The sequence below is a fragment of the Canis lupus genome, chromosome 18 (assembly GCF_048164855.1).
Source record: "Canis lupus baileyi chromosome 18, mCanLup2.hap1, whole genome shotgun sequence".
NCBI lineage: Eukaryota > Metazoa > Chordata > Mammalia > Carnivora > Canidae > Canis > Canis lupus.
This window is the reverse complement of record NC_132855.1, coordinates 37,930,111-37,954,252: the sequence shown is the minus strand read 5'-3', so window position 1 is coordinate 37,954,252 and position 24,142 is coordinate 37,930,111. Positions and strand designations below refer to the sequence as shown.

Below are 24,142 nucleotides of genomic sequence, written 5' to 3'. Positions count from 1 at the left end.
AAATTTTCCCTCATGTTTATTTCAAAAGTTTTATAGTCTTATATTTCACACTTAAGTCTGAGCCATGTTGAGTTCCTTTTTTATAAGGTGTGTGTGAAACTTACTTAAGTTGAGGTTCAGTTTTTTGTGTGTATGGATATCCAATTGGTTCAGCACCATTTGTTGAAAAGTTATGCTTCCTTCATTGAATTGTTTTTGCATTTTTATAAAAAAAAATCAGTATGTGGGTCCATGCCTGGGTTCTCTATTCTATTCCACTGATCGTGTTTTTACAATTCTCCAGATCTGCACAATCTTGATTACTAGAGCTACGTGAATAAAACACTTTCTTCAACTTTATTTTTCTTTTTGAAAATTGCTTTTAACTAATCTGGCTCCTTTGACTTTCTATATAAATTTTAAAATAATCTCATCCATATCTATAACAAAAATCTTACTGAGATATTTACAAAGACTTGCATTAAACCTTAAATCAATTTAAGGAGATTGACAGCTTTATGCTGTCAAGTCTTCAATCCATGAACATGGTGTGTCTCTCAATTTATTCAATATTCTTTTATTTCTTTCATCAGTGTTTTGCAGTGTTTAGGATGCAAGTCCTATATATTTTTATTAGATTTATACCCAAGTATTTCTATTTTTAATGACTATAAATGCTATTATATTTTACATTTTTATTTCTATGTGTCCGTTTATAGAATATAGATATAAAATTAAATTTGTCTGTTCTCTCTATCTATGCGATTGGTTTGTGTTTTTTTGTTTTTTTGTTTGTTTGTTTGTTTGTTTTTAAGGTTCCACATATAAGAGAGACCATATGGTATTTGCCTTTCTCTGTCTGACTTATTTCAGTTAGTATCATGTCCTCAAAGTCCATCCACCATGTTGTTGAAAATGGCAAATGGCAAGACTTCATTCTTTTTTATGACTGAATAGTAACCCACTTTCCTATATATATCCAGTAGTAATCCATTATATATATTATATATAATTATATATATTGTGAGACATGAGATATGTATAGACAGAGATAATTTCTTTTTTTTTAAGATTTTTTTTTTTTAATTTATTTGACAGAGAGAGAAAAGGAGTGCACACAAGCAGGGAGAGCGGTAGAAGAGGGAGAAGAAGCAGGCTCTCCACCAAGCAGGGAGCCTGATGCAGAGCTCAATCTCAGGACTGTGGGCAGACGATTAAACAATTTAGCCACCCAGGTACCCCAACAACTTCTTTACCCATTTACCTATTAACGACCATTCCGTTTGGTTCCCTATATTGGCTATTGTAAATAGCAATGAACATGAGGATGCATACATCTTTTAGTGGTTAATGGTTTTATTTTCTTTGAATAAATACCCAGAAGTGGAATGGCTGGATCATATAGTGATTCCATTTCTAATTTTTTGAGGAACCTCCATATTGTTTCCACAGTGGCTAGACTAAATTACATTCCCACCAATGGTGCATGAGGGTTCTTTTTTCTCCACATCCTCACCAACACTTGTTATTCTTGTATTTTTTTAACAGTCATTCTAGCAGATATGAAGTGACATCTCATTTTGATTTTGATTTGCATACCTGTTGGCCATTTGTACATCTTCTTTGCAAAAATATCTACTCAAGTCTTCTGCCTGTCCTTCGATTGATTTTTTTGTTGATATTATTGAGTTGTATGAGTTCTTTATATATTTTGGATATTATAAGATACATGATTTGAAAATATTTTCTCCCATTCTGTAGATTGCCTTTTATTTTGTTGATGGCTTCCTTTAATGTGCAGAAGCTTTCTGGTTTGATCTAGTACAGATTTGTTTATTTTTGCTTTTGTCTTTTTTTTTTTTTTTTTTTTTTTTTTTTTTACTTTGGGGATTAAATTTGAAACATCATTGCTAAGACCTATGTTAAGGAGCCTACTGCTCATGTTTTCTTCTAGGAGTTTTATGGTTGTACACTCAAGACTCAAATCCATTTTGAGTTAATTTTTGTGTATGGTATAAAATAGTGGTCCAGTTTACCCAATATCATTTATTAAAAAGACTGTCCTTTCCCCAGTGTATATTCTTGGCTTCTTTGTTGTAAATTAATTGACCATATATGTGTGAGTTTATTTATGGGCTCTCTATTCTGTTCCATTGGTCTAGAGTCTGCTTTTGTGCTGTTTTGATTACTATAGCTTTGTGATATATTTAGAAATCAGAAAGTGTGATGCCTCCACCTTTGTTTTTCTTTCTTAAGATTGCTTTGGCTATTCAGGATCTTTTATGGTTCCATACAAATTTAAAGGTTGTTTGTCTGTTTCCATGGAAAATATCATTGGAGTTTTCATAGGGATTGCATCGAATCTGTAGATTGCTTTGGGTAGTATGGACATTTTAACAATATTAATTCCTCCAATTTGATCCAGTTGTTTTTATATTTACCTCAGTGAGTTAGTTACTATTCTTTTCTGGGAGAATAATGATGACTTGAAAAGCTAAGAGCATTTCTATACTAGGATAGTCATGTTTTATTCATTTCTTCTCCAGATCTCTTTTGACAGAAACACTTTTTTTTTCTTCTGCAAAAATAGTAAACTTCAAAGCTCCATAAGCTAGAAGCTGCAAATAGCGCAGGTATTACCTGTCTACCTTCATCAGTCCTAGTGTTAGAGTATGCTCATAAACTCATAAGCTGGATAATGAGCAAGGTCCTTATTCTCTTTTTTTTTTTTAAGGTCCTTATTCTCAATGATTTTCTCATGATTACATGAAAGTCAGTTACAAAGTATAGACCTTAGGCCTGAATCCAGTTCTCCTATCTCCTAGGAGATTTTGACACATGAGATCTCTTTCTTTCTTGGACAAGCTGATTAATCTTGTGAGAGATTTCAGTAAGAGAGAGAGAGAGAGAGCCAGTTGTACATATCGTGACATGCATGTGTGTGTGTGTGGCTCTATTTCAAGTCTTATGAAAAATAACACTTGGATCTGACACTTGCATATTTGTTGTCTTTTGCTATCCCCAAAGATGCAAGATGGGCTTAATTTAACCATTTAGTCTAACCACAAAAGGCACATGAGAACTATATTTGTACTTTCTATTCCATCTAAAATTTCTTGCTACTTACTGGCTGGCCTGGCTCACCAATGCCGATTGGTCCTGGTGCCCCTGTTCTTCCTTCCTGACCTCTTTCCCCCTAAGAGAAAGAAATATCAAATGAAGATTTGAGTTTTTAAAGAAAGAATAAACATAGCACAAGGTACTCTGGAGATTTCAACAAGGATATGTATTGCACAATAGTCAAGCTTTTCACAATCATAAAGATAAAAATTCTGGAGGAGGAGAAATGGCTGAAATTTAAGGGAACAAATTACTCTAAAATGTTCATCATCCCTTCTTGTATAAGTGCCATACACCACTTTTAGCTTTCAGAAGCTATTGTGTAGCAATTGGAAGGATGGACTGTATTCAATTCATTTGAGTTACTGAAAGGACCAAGCTAACAATGCTTGTGCTGTTCCCTGCTCTTCTCACCATCATCCTGGAATGCCATCCTCTTCTTGTCCTCATTCCGTTCCATTTTACCTTTCCTTTCAGCCGTTTCACGTTTGATCTCCTTCAGAATCTTTTTCTGATCACCTTGCCAATACAAACTCCATCTTCCCTGGAGTCTCAATATGCTTACTGTTTAAATGCTATCCATGGTGATACTTGATTATATTAGATGTGCCTGTTTTGTACCACTCTCTATTTTAGTCCCGCATCAAAGTCTTATTGTCCCAATGACATAGAAAAGCCATTTAAAATAAGCACTTCTGTTCTGTGACATCCTGCATGATACAGAGCACTCCAGGGTGTTGGATATTCTGATACTTTCTAGTTCCCTACAAACCTTTCTATCAACACTTACTTATTCAGTGTGGTGGTCTTTCTGGTTTCTGCACCTCTATGCTTATTTAATGTGAACAGGTGATAGTTCATATGTTAAGATGTTTCACATCCCAATATCACTCTTGCATGTTAACATTTAAATTCCATGAAAACTCAACAGAACTAGATGTACATTGGCAAGACGGTGGGTATTTGGAGGCAAGGCAAATTTTTTATACCAATCGAATAAAAAAAATACATTGTGGTAACTGCCCCAGTGTCCAAGCACCCAGACTGTAAGTACCTTCGATACACAGCCTCTTTGCATCTAGAGGGCAAAGCTGAGCAGAGTTTGAATAACAGCATCGCCAACTCCTGTAATAAATTCAGTACTCATTAATGGGAAAAGGCAAGACTCAGTACCTTAATACCTTGCTGTCCAATACCAGGGGCTCCTGGAGGACCATCAGGACCAGGGGGACCTGGTTCACCCTGGAGGAAGAAACAGTTACACATTAGGTCAACTCAACAGTATTTGTTGAACAGATCTTACATGGAAAGTGATGCAGTAGGAGCTTTGAGGGCAAATCTAAGTGAGATCTGGGACATAATCACTGTCCTCAAAGTCTTTATAATCCAGTTGGAAGGACAACATAGATCCAGGATTGAATTAACCACCAGACACAGCAGGCACAGTATCTAGGGTCCATGAATGTATTTCCATTTTAATGTTTAAAATCAGAATAAAAAATTAAAAAATAATAATGGTGAATACATAACAATGAATCCAGTCTAGATTAAATTTGTCTTTCTGCCAGCTCAGTTGTAATATATAATTTTTAACATTTTTTTATGGAAAAAGAGGCCCACAAAAGCAAAAATTTTTAGGATCCTGCCGCCCTCATTTGTTTGCTCAACAAATATTTATTCTGTCCTTCTGACAGACACATTTGTCTCCTACTCAATGACCATCCTTTCCTTTCTTTTCCTCCTTACTATTAGAACTCTGACCTCTTCATGTCCATGAATAGCTATTCTTCACACTCAGGGCTGTAGGATGAATGATAATTGGTTCAATGCAAGTCTAGAATCTCCTTTCCCTTTGCTACTGGCTGGTCCTTTGGCTTAGTTCCAACAGATGAGATATGGGGATGTTATTAGGTACAAAGAGAAAGCTTTTGCCTCTACTTCTTCTTTCCTAGTTGGAGATATGGTAGCTGTCTTGTAACCATGAGGTAACAATCTCTCAGACTAATGCTAACCATTGAAGAGGATGATGCAGAAAGACATTTTTAACTGCCCTAGTTCCTGGAAAACCTCACTGCACTTGATCAAGCAAAACCTCATTGAGCTATCTACCTTCAAACCTTCTGTTTAATAAACAACAAGAATTCTTATGGTGTAAGCCACAATTAATCAAGATGTCTGTTATTAGAAGCCAGGTGCATTTTCAATTAATAGTCTGCTATGTGGCAGGCCCATCCTAGAATTCAAGCATCACAGAACTGAACACTGATGCACTCAAACTTCTACATTTCATGAGTGAGGAACCTGAGTCCCAGGGAGGTTACATGGCCTTCCCAAACTCACACTCAGTATCACCCACAGGAACATGGCTCTTCAGGTTTCTCAAATTTCTGGTTGTGTGGCATGTTGATAGGGGAAAGCAGAGTGGCTATTGATTACAATTTCTTTTTCTTATTTTTTTCTGTTTACCAAAATAATGTATCTTCATTATAGAAAATTTGCTATAATTATCTATTTATAACAACTACTGATTTCTGGTACATTTCCTTCTAGTTCTTTATGTACACGACATACCTCTATTTTATGTTGAAGAAGATTTCTAAATCCTCTCATATTTGAGTTAATGAATCCTTGCCATTTAAAATTTCATCCAACTTACAGATTTCTCTCTTCTCTTCATCCTTGTGTTAAGCAACAATAAAACGGAACAAGAAGTTGAGACAAACTTTCTCCAGATTGAGGCGAACGAAAGAATTGTCACCAATGTTAAAGACTCAATTTTCCCTGGAGGCTTGTGATTTTGAAGAGGACTCTTACTAACTAAAGCAATGTCCTATTGATATGGTAGGGGCATTATTTTAAGGAAGTCTATGGACTTTAATCAATTGCAAAAGGGAAAAAGAAGGGACAAGAAGAGGGGTCAGAGTCAAATCAGCTCCCCAAAAGATATGCCCAGGCTCAAAATCATAACAAAGAAAATCTGTCACAAAATCTGTTGATTGTTAGAGTTTATGATGCTTTGGCATTTGAGTGGACTGGATCTAAAGGTACATTCAGTTCTTTCTTTCTTTCTTTCTTTCTTTCTTTCTTTCTTTCTTTCTTTCTTAGATTTTTATTTCTTTGAGAGAGAGAGAGAGAGAGACCACAAGCCAGGGGGAGAGGCAGAGGGAGAAGCAGACTGAGCAGGGAGATCAATGCGGGCCTTGATCCCATGACCCTGGGATCATGACCCAAGCCAAAGGCAGCTGCCTAACCGACTGAGCCACCCAGGCACCCCCAGTTCATTCTTTTAAGTATAAGTCAATTTGGCAGATAAATCAACTTGAATTTTCCCTTTAAAATTCAAAGTTGTACTTATTATTATATGTATATTAAATGTTTTGGAGCAGCCAGATAATCACCATTCTTAGCTGTTACTTGGTCTTGGCCATGGAATTTCTCCACAAATAATATTAGACATAAAGTTCTCCCAAATTTGGAGCTGTTCTCTCTCTCTCCTTTTTTTTTTTTTTTTTTTTTTTTTTTTTTGGAGCTGTTCTCTTGACCTCAAAGGTTAAGTGGTAGAGAATATTTGGCTTCCTAATTTAGATTCCAAATTTTCACTTCAAAGAAACTTTTTCTTAAAATTTCCTGTGCCACACCCTTGTGAGTTATATTGTATGTGGGTGATGGTTTCCATCACTTAGCAAAGGAACACCAAGCATTTAGTATGTCGGGAATAATGGAGTAAACACAAAGAAGTTTGTGGCACAGTCCCTAAACTCAAAGGCCTAGTTTAAGAGATAAAAAACACCATTAGAATAATAATAACATAAGTCCCTAAGTTCCCTTATTCTATTCATTCCCCATCCCTTTTATAATAATTAGGTTCTGTAATGAATCAGAAGGCTTTTAAGTATCATATCTATCATATATCATATATTATATATACATAGTATATATTTGGAGGAGAATTTGAGTTTTTTAAGTAGTGGAAGCTCTGTGCTACTTAGTACTTTTCTATATGCTTGATTTAAAACAAACAAGAGCCTAGGATGGTGAGAAGGTTTCCTCTAACTAGGGACAAGGAATGGGTTCTGTTGTTAACTTGAAATGTGTGAATCAGGAAAATCAATAGGAGAAGCAACTGTCTTATCCTTAAACCCATGTGCTTCCTTTAGCTTTGGTCAAGTACCAATTCCCACTGAGCGATTTCTCAATACTGCTTTTTTGAGAAGGTGCAGAGATCTGAAGGTTATAGAGGGACCACTTTCCCTTATCTTGGCATAGCTCAGTAGCAACATAGCTTCACCTTTCAGTTGCTTAAAAAAATTTCTCAGGAGCTTAGCCTCTCACCATAAGGCTTGCACACCAGTATTGGTCTACAATTAATGTTTATCCCTTTCATACTTCTCCTTTCCCTTTCCTACAAGATTCCTGAGGTAATAAATAAAGTGGTCTTGATTGTAACATACCATCACCAGGTAAGACAGAACAGGAAGAGAAGAATTAGCACTCTATTAACAATGATTTTCTGAAAATTCACCAAGGCCATATTGCCCATTATTCCTACCCCAACCTTCACCAGTAAGTACAAATACACAGAGAGAGATTTAATGGCTCTAGTACTATTTGTTATTTCTCTACTTCACTTTTTTTAACCATCAGAAGCATATCCAAAGAGGACTGAGTTAAAGTGAATAGCTCTGGAAGGGGTCTGTTTCTCATGACCTCCATATGAGTGTAAGCACAGGTAGGAACATTGAGAAGGAAAAGTAAACCACTTTGATCTTCCTCAGAAATTAAGGATGCCTATGTGATGGGCCCCAACATTGAAAGAAGATGATGTCTTTTTTTTTTAAGAAGATGATGTCTAATAAAACCTAGTATTTTCAAGTACTATCCTGATACTTTATATACATTATATCACTTACTCTTCTAATAATCTTAGGAAAAGGTTGTTTTTTCCCTCTATTTATGATATGGTATATAATCACCACGTTTTAATCCAATTTTCAACATGCATAGAATCACAAGGGAAAAAAAACATGGCTTTTTTATTCAGTCTAGTTGAATCCTGGCTCTATAATTTACTAACAGTTTGAGCTTTTGCAAGATCTCCATATGCAAAATGAGGATAATTATATCTACCTTGCAGCGTTGTTGAAAAGATGAAAGATACTGTCTATAAAACATCTAAGTCACGACTAATCACATTATAGCTGTTTAATTTGTGTGGATTCAATTGTTACTCACTAGACTTTCATAAAGCATCACCCTGGTACTGCGTACCCAGTTACATAATTATAGACATAAATCAGAGTACACCTGCACTTTGTAGACACTTACAATCTGGCTGGAGAAACAAATGAGTATAAAAAAATACAAGCATGCAAGTTAGTGATAATAAAGGTATTAAGAGAGGATATAAGACTCTGAGGCAGAAATGTTCAATTCTACCTTAAGGAATTGGAAAAGTTTCATATTGCAGAGGAGATATTTGCTCTGAACAAAAAAGGTAGGATTCATATCTAATCTGGTAGAGAAGAGGAACAAAAGTTCAGAAAAGGAAAGAGTATGAAGCATAAAATAATTCAGGGATGACCAACAGCTCTGTAGGCTCAAGTGGACTTATTCTTGTGAATAAGCCAACAATAGGGTCACTGTCCATAGCAGTGCCATTTACTAGAAATATACACTGAGCCACACATATAATTTTAAATTTTCTAGTAGCCACATTAAGAAAGTAATAACATAAAAAAAGAAAGTAATAACATAATAACATTTTACTTAACTCAATATATCTAAAATATTATCATTTCAAGATATAATCAATATAAAAATCTTATTAATGATTTTATTATTTCTCACACATGTCTTTGAAATCCTATGTGTATTTAACAATTATAGCACACCTCCATTTAGACTAGCCATATTTCAAGGGCTCAACAACCACAAGTTGCTACTGTATTGAACAGGGCAATTTAGGAGTAAGGAGGCCAGAGGCTCAGGTCACAACCATGTTGAGGACCAACAATTAAGTAGAGTGAGAGTGGAAGAACACAGAAATGTCTTGTGGGGAGTTAAGGAAGACAGTGGCTGAGAAAAAGAAATGGGAACTTCCAAAAATAGTGTGACAGAAGTCAGGAAAGAGATTTTCAAAAGGAACTCATTTCCAAAGACAAACTCCTACCCTTCCCCTCGCAGCCTGATCATCTTCCAGCATTCTCTGAGGAAAGAGCACCAAATCCCTCCATGAGTCAAGCCAGAAGGAGTCATTCTTGATACCTCTCACTCCTTTACCCACCATATGTAATGCATCACCAATGCTTTTCCGTATGCCTTCTATTTCTGTCTCAAATCCATCTACCTCTTGAATCCTCTACCATGTCTCTACAGTCTACTTCAAATCAATATCACCTCTTGTTCAGACTATAACTAAGTCTTTAGTACCCTACACACATCCATTGTAGCATACTTTAATTTATCCACCCCTGCCCCCACTGCTGCCAGCACAGTCTTTTAATTTTAGTTTTAGGTTCAATCTGAGTGAAACAATTCAAAGCCTTTCCTTTTGCTCTTAGGAGAAAGACAGAGGTCCTTACAAAGCTTATGAGCCCCTACATGGTGTGGGTCCTACCGCCTTTCCAGTCCCTTTTGTAACTAGTTGCTTCTTCGCTCATCACCCTAGCAGCATTGGCCTTTGTTCAGTTTCTTGTGCTTGCCAGGCTCCCTTCTGCCACAGGATCTTAGCACATGCTATTCTATCCAGGATGTTCTTATTTTCCTTTTTCCTAGTCAACCCTTACTCATCCTTCAAATCTTATTTTAAGCAGCACAGCTTCAGAGAGAGCTTCTCTGATTAAGCGTAATTCCTATTCTAGAGGGACTGATAGCACCATTTTCCTCTTTTTCTGACTATTCATTATAATTAAAACTCTGTATTTAGTCAATATGTCTCCCCCGGATTGTGGGGACAATGTCAACTTTGCACTGTCAATGCTTAGCTAATTGATAACATTCACTCAATAATCCAGGCAGCAAACATTTACTGAGCAGCAAGCAACCTGGGAGCAGATCCCATGCTAGTTGCTGGAGGTGAACAAAACAGGAAACAAACAGGTCTGAGTTGGGGGAGTTGGGAATCTGGAAATGCTCTTTTGGAGTTCCTTTGGTTTAGTTAGGTTTTCAACCAAGAGCAATGATATATAAATCACATAGTGATACAAAGTACCTATAACAGTTTCTCCTGCAAACTTATCCAGGTAAAATTAAACATACCTTTTTCAGCTGAAGGAATAATGAAATCCCAATTGATGGTCTAATGTTATACTGTATGGGAAGTTCAGCTAGAGATACCCAACATGCCTTATTCTGAGCATCAGCAAAGTTAACATCTTTTCCTGCTATAAGATAATAAATAATGAATGGTTGTCTAAGACTGAATGTTTTAAGGACAGAAAATTATCTTTTCTTGAATAATACAGTTATGAACAATTTAATCATACTTTGGGGTTTTAACATTAGGAAAGACATCTTAGCAACTTCTTTCTGTGTTACTTCTCAAATATGTGTAGCATCAACTTTAATATTTTAAGTCTTGTGACAAATATTCTCATACTTTCTAAATGGAAGAAAATGGTGGATGAGCATTTTGTAGGTGCAGAATGATTCAAGTATGGCCAAGATACAATCTCAGCTGAAACTCAATGTGGTGACGACTACATACAAAGATTTAGGAGAAAAGTCAAGAAAGGTCCTTTATGGAGGGGAAAGAAAGAAGTGGGTGTTGGGAGGCAAGACACTAACATTTATCAAATACTTGTTAAATCAAGCTCTATATTTAGTACCTAATTTCTCTTATTTCAGAGAAGTGTTATAAGCAGCTTATTTTAGAAATCATTTCAGGCTAGATTTTTTCCTACATTAATAAAAGCTAGTTGTAAAATACTTAGCTGCTTAATTATTATCAACACATATGGCAGTTACTATGATTAACTCATATAATCTCCAAAACAACTCTTAGGAGGTAGGTGCTATTATTAACCCATTACATGAATGAGAAAACTGTGGCCTGGGGAGGATAAGTAACTTGCCCAAATCACAGAACTAACACAATAAAGGGCTGGGTTTGAATCCCAGAAGTCTTGTTTTAGAACCAGTGCTCGAGCCACCATGCAAAACTGCCTCTCAAGACTTTTCAATTCTTCTTGAATTATTTCAAAAATCACTTGATCGCAGAAAAAATCCATATCTTTGTTACAGGATGGAAAGCACAAAAGTCAGATAGTTACAATCTGCCCGTTGTGAAAGATCCATCACATGAAGACAAAGGATCTTTAAAATAAAATGCAAGCCAAGAGAAAATACACTTTTACAAGCCAATTCACATGTCATTTCAGGCATTTAAGCCTACTGGATCAGTATTACCACTAAATTAGTGGTAAAGGTCATATAAATTATAATCGCCAATATTGTGACCTCACAGTGTAGGTCTACACATCAGTTATTAACCAACTGCACTGAGTTTGAAACCATCATTATTTCAAATCTCCAACTGCAATCTTTTTTGAATACCATTTATGCAGATAAGAGAAAAGATGACAGTCCACCTACTCCACCTATTTATACTCTCCAAAGGAGAAAAAAATACTCCATGGTAACAAAAATATCAGTGAAAATTGTAGTATTGTACCAGATCTAGTAACTCACCTCCTTTTCTTTATTGCTATTAGGTTAAACCACGTGAAGTTGATAATATTCAACCATAGTTGACCTACAAAAATGGCATTCATATGGTTCAATATACCAGGAAAGTCATACTTCAACATATATAATAAAATCTAAAGAATTCTGTGTCATTGTCCCTAAAAAGAAGGACTGCTCAGCAGCCCATCAGGAGAACTTTTAAAAATCTCAGCTCTGATGGACATTCCTTGAATTTATACCATCATAAAAAAAGCCTTACTCTTGGGATAAACTTAATATTCCCTGTCGCAATGCTATTGCAATTTACTTGAATCAAATAGGTACATTAATGTGTTTGTTTTTGTTTTTGTTTTTAATTGTGACATCCCTCTGAAGACCCTATAGTAAGATTCAGTTCCATGTTGCCCAGCTTGACTGGTCAGGTAGTTTAGACTCAGCACCTTTATGTTAGCAGCATTTTGGGTTTCTTGATCCATTAGAGGTTTTTTTTTTTTTTTGATCCATTAGAGTTTTTACTTTGGCAGTCTCTGTACGTGTGCACACGCACACACACATGCACACACACGGTATACCTGCCTGCTGAGAACCATATGTGTCAGAGATTTGGGAATGAAAATCATCTACCTTGAAGCCATTGGCTGACATCCCACATGTTCTGGCAGCCACTTCAAGTTGTCACTATCAGTTGTCTCATGTCAAATGAGTTAATAAGCTCATTTAGAGTCCTGGTGGGCAGATGTGCATGCAGGTCAAAGTCCTTTCCACGACAAGAATTACTGGATTACTAATGAATTTTCTTCCCTTTAATTAGGCTCAGGACAGAAATAGCATTTAAACTTTGACATCTCTGAAGAAAAAAGCATTCAGATAGTTTGGCAGCTTGGCTCCAATCTTCATTAAATAGATATTTATAATTAAAATTGTAAAGAGATCTTTCACACTGAGCAGTCACAACCTTGTTCAAAGTAGTAAGCTGCCAGGGGAACCAGAGGCCCATCATTGGTTTGGGACAATTGGAAAGGTTGACACGTTCAAGTACCCTGCTTTACGTGAAGCAAAAAATATAGTCATTCTGTTAAGAGGACCATGAACTTAAAAAAGTTTTCTGTTTGACTAATATTCCATTCTAGGAATTGTTGATGTCTATGTAGGTTTCACCTGGTTTGTTTCCCATCAAGTTAGAAGAATTATATCCTACTTCAAATCATGATTTTTTATGATTGAAAGCAACATTATGATGTCAGGAGATTGTTAGGTCTTTGAATTGTGTGAGAGCTGAAATAAAACTATACAGTGTGCTTGTTTGAAGAGGCAGTTTAAAATCCTTCATACTTGTTCATATCTGTGGTGTTGAACTACTTCCAAGCCATAATTAAAATATTAGTTACATTTAGTAGATTGATCTTCTAAAGCTGTTATGCTAACATTGAGTCAAATCAAGTATTTAAATAATGAATAAAGCAAGAATGTATTTTTAAGACTACTAAAACTTCGTTAATGATAATTCTGTTCCAGCAAAACTAGTGCTGTTATAGAAAACATGAGACTCTAAGTTATATATTTAAAACTGTAAAAAAAATAAAAAATTAAATCCCAAGTCTACTTGCCTCTCTTAGAAAAAAGTGGAAGTATAGGGACAGTTGGTTAAGCATCTGCCTTTGGATCAAGTCATGATCCCAGGGTCCTGGGATGGAGCCCTGCCTCTGGCTCTCTGCTGAACAGGGAATGTGTTTCTCCCTCTCCCTCTGCCCCTCCACCCACCTGGGCTCTCTCTCTCTCTCTCTCTCTCAAATAAAATCCTTGAAAAAGTGGAAGTACAAGAACACATCAGATTATTAAATGCACAAAAGCTTTTGATGGGTTATGTCAATGCTGTCCTGTTTCACTTTATTATCCCAATATCTTGGAAGAATGGTCAGGATTCCTGGCTATTGTATTCTTCTCCCTTTTCACTTCCCCAATCTCTCTATCAAAACTGTTCCCTTACAGATTTCCAATAACTTCAAAGTTGATGCACTAAATGACTTTTAGGTTCCTGCCTGTTTGACTTGTCTACAGTATGTAACTGTTGACAACTCATTCCATTTAAATATACATCTTCCTATTCATTCAACAAATATTTCTTTGTCCTATATAGTACTTTTTTCTCTGAGATATAATAATAGTGCTCCTTACCCATTGTCACTAGATTTATTTTTTAAAACAGTAAAGGACCTGCATATATTTATCCAATTCCCTTGCTAGTGGCTCATATCTTGAAAAGGCTAGTCATATTTAAAGGCAGAATGCATAGAAGCTAAAAGGAAACTATTAGCTACCAAAAAGATGTGCATGTGCATTCCTGGTAGCTATTACAAAGGTTGACAACCAGTGCTCTTTTAAAAATCGACCTCTTTCCATAGGACATTTTGACGAAAACAGGATGTTGTGTAGAGATCCTATGTTTACAGTTTCAACTTTAGGATTTGTACTTTTAGTTCTTAGTCACTTCTTTAGAAGAATACTAGCTACTTGAAAAATACATACCATGCTTGGAAACCTCAAGAAATTAGATGAATCCTTGACTAAGTTGGATAAGGAAGAAGAGAGCGTACAAAAATCATGGTGTGATGCAGAACCATGGTATGTTCTGCTTGATTTGTCCTCACTCCTCTTGAAACATAGGTTCCATTTATTCATTGATACAAGATCCTTTGTTCATTTTGGATGGATAAATGAATGCTGGATTCACTGGAGATTATTTACCCTCATCATATCTATTTATTAAACTGGACAAGGCTGCTATTTCTCTGTGGATTTTCTTGACATCTCACAAATAAAAGTGAGTTAAGACAAATCTTATACGTAAAAGGCCTTTTAGTTTCTCACACTTGTGTGTAGCACAAGAAGAAAAATCTAAGGGGAGAAAAATCCTGAAGGAAATATATGAATATCCTGGAGTAAAACAATAGAAGAAGTTATGATAGGCAAGGTTATGCATCCATTAGCATAAGTTACTATAGAATATAATATCATGGTATTTGTAATTGTTGGAGGATTAACATGTGGTACTTGGACTTGGAAAGCACATCAGGAATATTTCCTACTGCTCTTGTACCACTAAAGCTCTAGCAGTACTAGGATACCCCACTAGCCCTAAAGCTCTGGTAGTACTAGGATACTCCAACATGTCACAAGCTATTTTCTGCTCATACCACAGTGAACAGGCCCTCATCCCAGGAGCACAAAGAGAGTCTTGGAAAGAGCCGATTTGCAGAGATTTGAGAAGGAAACACCCTTCCAAAATAACCTCAAAAAGACATCAAGAAATGGCAAAAATTATCTAATGTGGTTTTGGCACACCCAGCATTCTACTGTGTTTATTTGTACAAAACTAATTTTGTAACTTGTTCTCTGTGATTTGAAAGCCCTGCCAATTTTGAGCCATTTTTTTTTCTAGTTATTAGAGAGCCCATTGTAGGGCCAGATGGGATTGCAACCTGAACCACCACAACAGCCCTTAGAAGTCGGCATAGGACTCTCAGGTACTCAATTTTTACTAAGAGCACAGTGCTCTCTCCAGAGTTATAATATTTTCCTTTTGGTCCTAGGGATAAGGCTCTTGTGTGATTATAATGCTAATTGATTTTAGAGACTGATGGAATGTTCTTATGAATGCCACTGCATGACCTTCATATACGAGGGAGGCTGAAGTGGCATTAGAGCCACAGCTTCATTTTGAGAAATATCTATGTTTTGTTTCTAAGACAACAAGGTCATTCAGGGCAGAACACTTTACATATGGAAAATATTAATGACAGAAATGATTTGTGAAACTGGGCCTGCATCACATTTTTCCTTGATTTATCCCATGCTATTTTTCCCCCTTTTGTTCTTTGACCACCTTTCTGCAAACCCTTTGTTGAAGAAAATCCAACTACTAGAGCAATAGCATGAGACTGTAGCTCATGAGAGAGATCATTCATAAATTCAAAGGCATAGGCCCCATCTAGAAACTCTTATGGAATCTTTGCAAATATAACAAGTCTAAAGTTTTCTGTTTGAAGGTCTCTTAAAAGAAAAAAATATTTGAAATGTATATTACTGTTTTCTTTTCCCCATGCAATTCCCTTCCTTCTCTTCCTACATCTTCAGATGAACAGTATAACCAAATAGAAATGCACCTCTCAACAGACTGTTGTTTCTAGCTAGAGTACAGGAGAAGGGAGACAGATGTAAATTCCATACTGTCCAAAAAATACATTTATCTCAGGTCAACTATGCAGGAAATTCAGCAATATCCCTAAGGAGGTAAATATAAATTGGTGATGAAGAGCAGGCTGGCTGGGTTTGAATCCTGACTCTATCCCTTACTAGCTATACAGACTTGAACCCATAGCTTAAACTCTCTCTGTTTGAATAGCCTAATCTGTAGCATGGAGGTAAGACTAGATCATGCCCCAAAAGGTAGCAGTATGTTAAGTGAGTCTTTAAAATTACATATCTGTACATAGTAAATATACAATAAATGTTATTGATTATTATAGAAGTTTCAAAATAAATAATCCTCCCCGTGCCCATGAGAAAATACAGAATTACTAGATTTTAGAGAATTTTTTGCACAAATTGCAACAGCAATTTCTTAAAAATATTTTGTAATAAAATTGTAATGCAGGAAAAGAAATGTCATTATAAACATAACATTATTTCCAGATTGAGGAAAAAAGTATATTAAGCCTTTAAGATTTAGAAGTATGTTCTGAGACACAAGATGAAATTACTCCCTTAAACCTGACTTTTAAGAGAATATACTAATAAATTTATAAAATTTTAAAAAATTTAATGATTAATGCAACATGCATCTCTGGTTGACAGACCCAAAGAGAAGTAAAAATTAATAATAGTCTTTTTAAAAGATTTTATTTATTTATTCATGAGAGAGACACACAGAGAGAGAGGTAGAGACACAGAGGGAGGGAGAAGCAGGCTTCATGCTGGGAACCCGATGTGGGACTCTATCCCAGGTCTCCAAGATCACACCCTGGGCTGAAGGCAGTGCTAAACCACTGAGCCACCAGGGCTGCCCAAATTAATAATAGTCTTGAAGTATGAGTCAAGAGACTACTAAATTTGTGACCTTAAACAAGAAATATTGCTAGAAGGAAAAAGAAAAACTCACTCCCACTTCATTTGCTCCCAGCAACCCAGAATATGCTCTAGAAATTGACATCTTTTTCAATTGGCAATGAGCTTTGTGTATTCACCATATTCACCTGGCAGTGAATTTTGTGATTAAAATCCATCTGGTGGGGTGCCTGTGTGGCTCAATTGGTTAAGCATCTGCCCTTAGCTCAGATCATGATCCCAGGGTCCTGGGATTGAGTCTCACATTGGGCTCCTTGCTCTGCCCGCTTCTCCCTCTACCTCTGTCTGCTACTCCCCCTGCTTGTGCTTGCTTTTTCTCTGTGTCAAATAAAAATCTTTTAAAAATAAAATAAAAACTCAAGTGCTCAAGTGGTAATTTTATGTTATATATCCTTTAGCACAATTTGTTTTTATTTTGTAAAGATTTTATTTATCCTATTAGAGAGAGAGAATGCTGGCGGACGGGCAGAAGGAAAGAATCCCAAGTAAACTCCACCCAGAGTTGTGGAACCCAACTGGGATTCAATCTCTTAAGTGACTGAGCCTTCTTGGTGCCCCCTTTACCACATTTTTTTTTAAATTTATTTTAGAGAGGACTTTAGAAAATTTGTGAAGTCCTCAAATACTTTTGGAAAAATTACTCCTCTTATGATGATGGAAAGTCAAGCATGAAATGTTCCAACTTCCCCTAAACTTTTTTTTTTCAAAAATTTTATTTATTCACTCATGACAGACACAGAGAGAGAGAGAACGAAAGAGAGAGAGGCAGAGACACAGGCAGAGGGAGAAGCAGGCTCCATGCAGGGAGCCTGACGTGGGATTCGATCCCGAGTCTCCAGGATCACACCCTGGGCTGAAGGCAGGCTCTAAACCGCTAAGCCACCGGGGCTGCCCGCAACTCCCCACCCCCTCCCCGCTAAAATCTTGACTATATTTACTCTTTCTAAGAATTAATGCACAGTTGGAATTAAAAGCTAAATTTTGTCTAAATAAGTTTATGTTAAAAGAAAAACCTAAATAGTAATTGTATGAAATATGAATAGAAGTGAGCAAATGATGGTATGTTTTGATGGACTGCCACTAACCAACTCCTAAAGCTACCTGCCCTGCTCCTAACCCTCCACTGAGTGCTCTCCAGAGCTGATGAGCCTTGTTGTGCCTTTGCCTCAGGCAAGCCATTTGATATCCAGACTTTACTTCTCATTTTCCAAAATGAAAACTTTAGGCCAGTATAATCTCTAACATCCCTCGTGGCTCAGTCTATAATTCTACAGCTATTGCAAACTCCAAACCCCATCCCTGATTTTAAGCCTCTTTTTCACAAACATGAAAATTATCATCTTAGGTAACCAGAAAATCCGAGAAATAAGTGTGGACTGTCAAAATATTTTTTTTCTTGCTGCAGGATCTTATCTACAGCCAAAGCAATTTTATAAAAACTCCTATTCAGTATTCAAGAGATACGTTTCTTTTCCCCAGAGAGAATTAATCATAGGCAAAGACTGGAAAAGGCAGTTTCCCCTGATGAAGCTTAAGCACACTCCCGCTGAGAAGCTCATTCTATTTTAATTTGCCAATTAAAAGTGGCCTGGGAAATCACACATTGTTGTTATCTCATTAAAAATACTATACTTGTCACTCTCTTTCTTCTCCTTGGAAAATGAACACTCCGGCAGTTCAACTGCTCCCCACAGCTTAGATTTGATAGCACCTTTAAAAAATTGGCTGTATCCAGGGTCCATTGGGAATGGCATCTTCTGCTGTTCTTGCTGCCACAAATTCTAAGATCTCCACTCACAACACTGTTTATTGGAAATTTACTATATCCATGAAATTTACTAAGCATTGAGAAGAGTTTACAAGGTACTTAAGAGCTTGTTTTCAGCAAATTAATGGCCACTCTTATTGGAAAACAAAGCCTTATAACCAGGTCTTTTAAATATCCCAGCCATAGCATCTTTTGGCTCAGTTTGGCTCTTATTCAACCCCTCCTCATTTTGCCTGGTTATATGTCACATGACATTACAAGCCTGGTACTGATCGTTGAGATTGCACCCCTGTAGCGATCTTTTTTTATTATTATTATTTTTTTTTGTAGCGATCTTTAAAAGCTCGATTTTTGTTGGCATGACATTCATAAATCTCCTTCTTTCATAGACTCTATATTGAGTTGGTATCACATATGGGGAAACAGTGATTTAAATTGGTTATTTGTTACTACTTTTCAGTTTCTAATGAACCATAAAATGACTAAAGCACAGGAGTGAGAAGGAAACACTGCAAGATTCTGAATAATGACTCGTATTTAATAATACACCTTTGACTAATATGATAATGAATTATAAAGCTATGCCACTGACTTCCTGCATGTATTGGATGGAACACAATTCTGTGTATACACCTGAAGGTTATTATGGATTGCCAAAGATACACCCTCAAAGAGTCATTGACTTCTGCTTCATAAAAATACACATTAAAAAAAAAAAAACATTGATCACTATAGCTCATTAGGGGAAAGGCACTCTGCCTGTCTTTAATCGAAGGGTATGATTACCTTATTGCCTTGAAATCCCTTCGGGCCTGGATCCCCTGGAGGTCCACTAATGCCCTGTTCCAGGATGAAAACCAAGAATTAGTTCTGTGTACCAAGGTCAACCAGGAATGAATTGTTCACTAGGGTCCCCAGTGTTGCTGAATTTAGAAGTCAAACTATGTATCTCAGAGCTGCATAGGAGTTCTGTGTGACTGAGAAGTGGAATGAGATGAAATTTCTCATGTCTAAGAGGCAACTTCTGAAATAGTACTTAAGCTGAGAGCAAACATATGTTCATGAGGTGTTTGCTTTCTTTTTCTTTTCTTTTTTATTTATTTATGATAGTCACACAGAGAGAGAGAGAGAGGCAGAGACACAGGCAGAGGGAGAAGCAGGCTCCATGCACCGGAAGCCCGACGTGGGATTCGATCCTGGATCCCCAGGATCGCGCCCTGGGCCAAAGGCAGGTGCTAAACCGCTGCAGCACCCAGGGATCCCAGGTGTTTGCTTTCTAAGCCCGTGTTTCCAACCTTATCCCTGGGCTGGATGCCCTTTTGGAAAAATTTTGAATGAACAACAATTTTTTTTTGAAATATCTAAGGTGTTTATAACTAAAAGTTGGAGCTTCTGATGACTCCATGATAACCAGAGTTACTGCCCTGCCCTGACACAATTCCAGGCCAAAGAAAAGTAGGTGATGGTTAACTAGGTGCTGTTGAGAAAATCTTGGGTCAAGTTATAATTTTCAGTAGACTTTTTGAAATACATACACCTTCCCTCTACTCCCCGGAAACTTTAGACTAGGTAAATCCCCAGACTGGAAAAAAACTGATCTAAATTATTTTTTGAAATCCATAGACTATGTTTAACTTAAATAAATGCCTTTAAGTATTAGTCCATGTTACTGAGTACTAAGTACTTATAATAACGGAACAATACAAATACCATAATTTAGATAAAATGCATAGTTCTTCTAACTATATTACAGCAGCAAAGCAAAAATAGTTACCTCCTGTTTTTAATTGCTTTGGCTTTATCTGTCTTCTGAGACTCAAATTTTTAAACTTTTATCCCTCTACTAAGTAAATCCAGCTGCTGGTACCTATCCATGGGGAGCCTGAATTAGTTATTCAAAACACTGGATAGTGATTTCCAAACATTGTTGTACATTGGAGTCACCTGAGAATATGTAAAACTACTGATGCCTGGCTTCAATCCTTAGACATTCAGATTGAATTGGCAGAGAGAGCAAATGGGCAAAGTGAGTTTTATTTTTTTTTTTCAAATTTTTATTTATTTATGATAGTCACACAGAGAGAGAGAGAGAGAGGCAGAGGGAGAAGCAGGCTCCATGCACTGGGAGCCCGACGTGGGATTCAATCCCGGGTCTCCAGGATCACGCCCTGGGCCAAAGGCAGGTGCTAAACCGCTGCACCACCCAGGGATCCCGCAAAGTGAGTTTTAAAAGCTTCCTAGGTGATTCTAATCCAGACATAGATTTGGTTTAGCTTCCTTACCTGAAGTCCTCTGGGTCCCTTTGGTCCATGTGGTCCTAACGATCCCTGTGAAATAAAATTAATAATAAGTTGCTCTAAATATTCATCTTCAAAGTACAATGATTTTAGATGGGGGAGAAGGGAATGTGTTCTGAGTAATAGCCAATCTTCCAAGGTTATCCAAACAGGAACGCCAAAGGATGCACTGTTAACAAAATGATCCGAATTAATAAGCCAACATGAGGTCAAATTTTCCTTTAGTGAACTCCATGAAAACACAATTTTAGATGTAAGTCCTTCACCTGTATATTAAAATTTTGATCAGAGTAAAAAATTTATTTCTTAAGATTCCTTAGAAAGCAGTGCTCTTCGTGGAATATTGTTTCTTTCCAACAAGACAAAGACAAGTAACAATTTAGTAAGTTTTCACAATGTCTAGATCACTCTTTTGCCCATCTTCAAGACATGCAGCTTGACAAAACCATGTTTATACTCAACCCCCCTTTTAACAGAAAATATTTCAGTGTTCCATAACTAGGAAACCCCCTAAAACTTATTTTTAGGAGAATATAGTCTAGTCTCTCTTTTCTCACATTATTTTTTTTTTGCTTACCAAAATATAACCTGTTCATAATAGACACGCCTTGACAATTATAGAAAAATGCAAAGAAAAGAAAAAAAATCACACAGAAGCAACTACTATTAACATTTTAGGCATATACAATAATTACATTTCTTCAAATAATTTGATTAAAGGGCATATACAATTTGTGCCCTTCTTATCTGGTCTTCCATTGTATCAAAAATATTTTTCTATGTCATTAAAAGCTCTTAGTAAATGGAATAATATTCAAGAATATGAAACTATCATAATTTACTTACTCGTTTCCCTAGTTTTGACATTTAAATAGTTTTTGATGATTGCTATTTTAAATAATATTATAATGAACATCTTTGTGCATAATCTTGTCCAATTTCTGATGAATTCCTAAAGATGATGTCCTGGAAGAGGACGACAGACACAGAGATGATGAGCACATTCAAGGCTCACTGTCTTTTGTGTCTCACACCCTACATGGAAAGAAAAAGCAAAACCTCCCTCCATAGAATTTGTTCAGATTTCCATTCTTACTACCTGAGCAGAGAGTGATCTTCATTTTACAGCCCGCCCATCAATGCTGAGTATTATTTACTGTCTCAGTGTTTGCTAGTTTGATAAGAGAAATAATATTTTAATGTGTTACTTTCACTTATCTGATTGCTAATGTATTTGGATTTTTTCGATTTAATTAGCCATTTATATTCCCTCTCTTGTGTCTCTTCATGTTCTTTGTATGTTTGACATAAACTTATATGAACTCATGTCAAGGACACTATTTCATTGACTCTAGACATGCATTTGTTTCCCAGATTTTTATATACCTGGCACTAAGATACATTTTGCAGTCAATTGCATCTTCGGTTTGTAATTGGCAGCATGTTTGCTTTCTTTTTGGCACAAAAAAATAATAGGGCATTTAACAATCCCCTGGCATCCTAGTCAATGAAATGGGATATTAACTCTTTGTCAGTCGTTTTTGTTTCAAATAGTTTTCACGGTTACTGTTTAATATAACTTTCATTTTTGTTCTATGTGTCCCTCCTTCTGTATATTCAAGTCCATGTCTGTCTCCCATTTTCAATTATCCTCCAAGCAGAATCCATTTATTACAACAGTTTTCACTCTGCCCAGAGATAATTACCAAGCCCACATTTTTCAGATCCACCTGGCCTTTAACTCCACAGTACTTTAAAAGCTTTCACAAAGTCTCAAGCTATTTAAAGTGCTTAGTTAGCTACATAGGCCGGTGTCATTATCTCATTCTCTGCTTTTCACTTTTTGCCTGTTTTTTTTTTTTCCCTTGGCTCTCTTCCATAATTAAAATACAGATATTGAAAGAGTTGAGTATCTGGGTAGCATGCTGTTCATAGTTCTTAACTATAATGAAAACTATTTTTATTCTCTACATTTTTGTATCTTTTGCCATTTTGTTTCAAATGTATTCTGTATATTTGTGCTCCATTAAGGAACTCCTTAACATATTTAATGTTGTCTCCAGTTTATTTTATTTTTTTTTAAAGATTTTATTTATTTATTCATGAGAGACACAGAGAGAGTCAGAGACACAGGCAGAGGGAGAAGCAGGCGCCATGCAGGGAGTCCAATGTGGGACTCGATCCCGGGTCTCCAGGATCACACCCTGGGCTGAAGGTGGCACTAAACCGCTGGACCACCCGGGCTGCCCTTGTCTCCAGTTTAAATACTTGATTCATAATTATTTATTTTTAATAAGGTAATTTTTTTAATTTTTATTTATTTATGATGGGGGGGGGGCGCAGAGACACAGGCAGAGGGAGAAGCAGGCTCCATGCACCGGGAGCCCGACGCGGGACTCGATCCCGGGTCTCCAGGATCGCGCCCTGGGCCAAAGGCAGGCGCCAAACCGCTACACCACCCAGGGATCCCTCATATTTATTTTTAATGAAAGACAAATGCCTACCCGATTGCCTGTGGCTTGCTGCAATTTCAAAATGCCAAACTCTGGGATCCCTGGGTGGCGCAGCGGTTTGGCGCCTGCCTTTGGCCCAGGGCGCGATCCTGGAGACCCGGGATCGAATCCCACATCGGGCTCCCGGTGCATGGAGCCTGCTTCTCCCTCTGCCTGTGTCTCTGCCTCTCTCTCTCTCTCTGTGTGACTGTCATGAATAAATAAATAAAATCTTTAAAAAAAAAAAAAAAAAAAAACAAAATGCCAAACTCTCGCCTATACCAGTTCTGCCACATTATTTATAACTGCGTCCTTAACTTATTCCATGGAGTTCTTTACTCCGTTTTGGAAAGTGCTTACAGTCAGTGTTTACATCTGAAAAACAATTCCACTTTGACCCAATTGGAGCTGGAATTGACTTTGCGGGTTAAATTATTTTTTTCACTGTAACATTCTGGAGGCCTGGCCTCAAAGGTTTGGTGCCACTAAGCAAGGTCTTTAAGGTCCATGGGAAAGGCATGCGGGGTCTCCATTCACTAAAGTTAGGTATGGCTTTGTTTTCTGCTTCATGTTTTATAGATGTGAAAATGGAGCCAATGACTTTCCAACTCCAGTAGCGAGAGGAAGGTAATGCATTTCAGGAATTTCTTCTTAAGGAAACTTAGCCCCAAAGGGAT

At 36.8% G+C, this 24,142-nt stretch overlaps 1 protein-coding gene across 2 annotated transcripts in view; it reads right to left on the bottom strand.

The window, feature by feature from the left end:
* Window positions 1-24,142, bottom strand: part of COL28A1 (collagen type XXVIII alpha 1 chain) — a 162,291-nt gene that overhangs the window by 110,683 nt on the left and 27,466 nt on the right. For both annotated transcript variants that reach the window (XM_072784046.1, XM_072784047.1), the window contains 4 exons: window positions 20,959-21,003; window positions 19,463-19,516; window positions 4,273-4,341; window positions 3,107-3,175 (listed from right to left, as the gene is read on the bottom strand). In XM_072784046.1, the coding sequence (XP_072640147.1) occupies window positions 3,107-3,175; window positions 4,273-4,341; window positions 19,463-19,516; window positions 20,959-21,003 (237 nt within the window). The remainder of the gene's footprint in view (window positions 1-3,106; window positions 3,176-4,272; window positions 4,342-19,462; window positions 19,517-20,958; window positions 21,004-24,142) is intronic.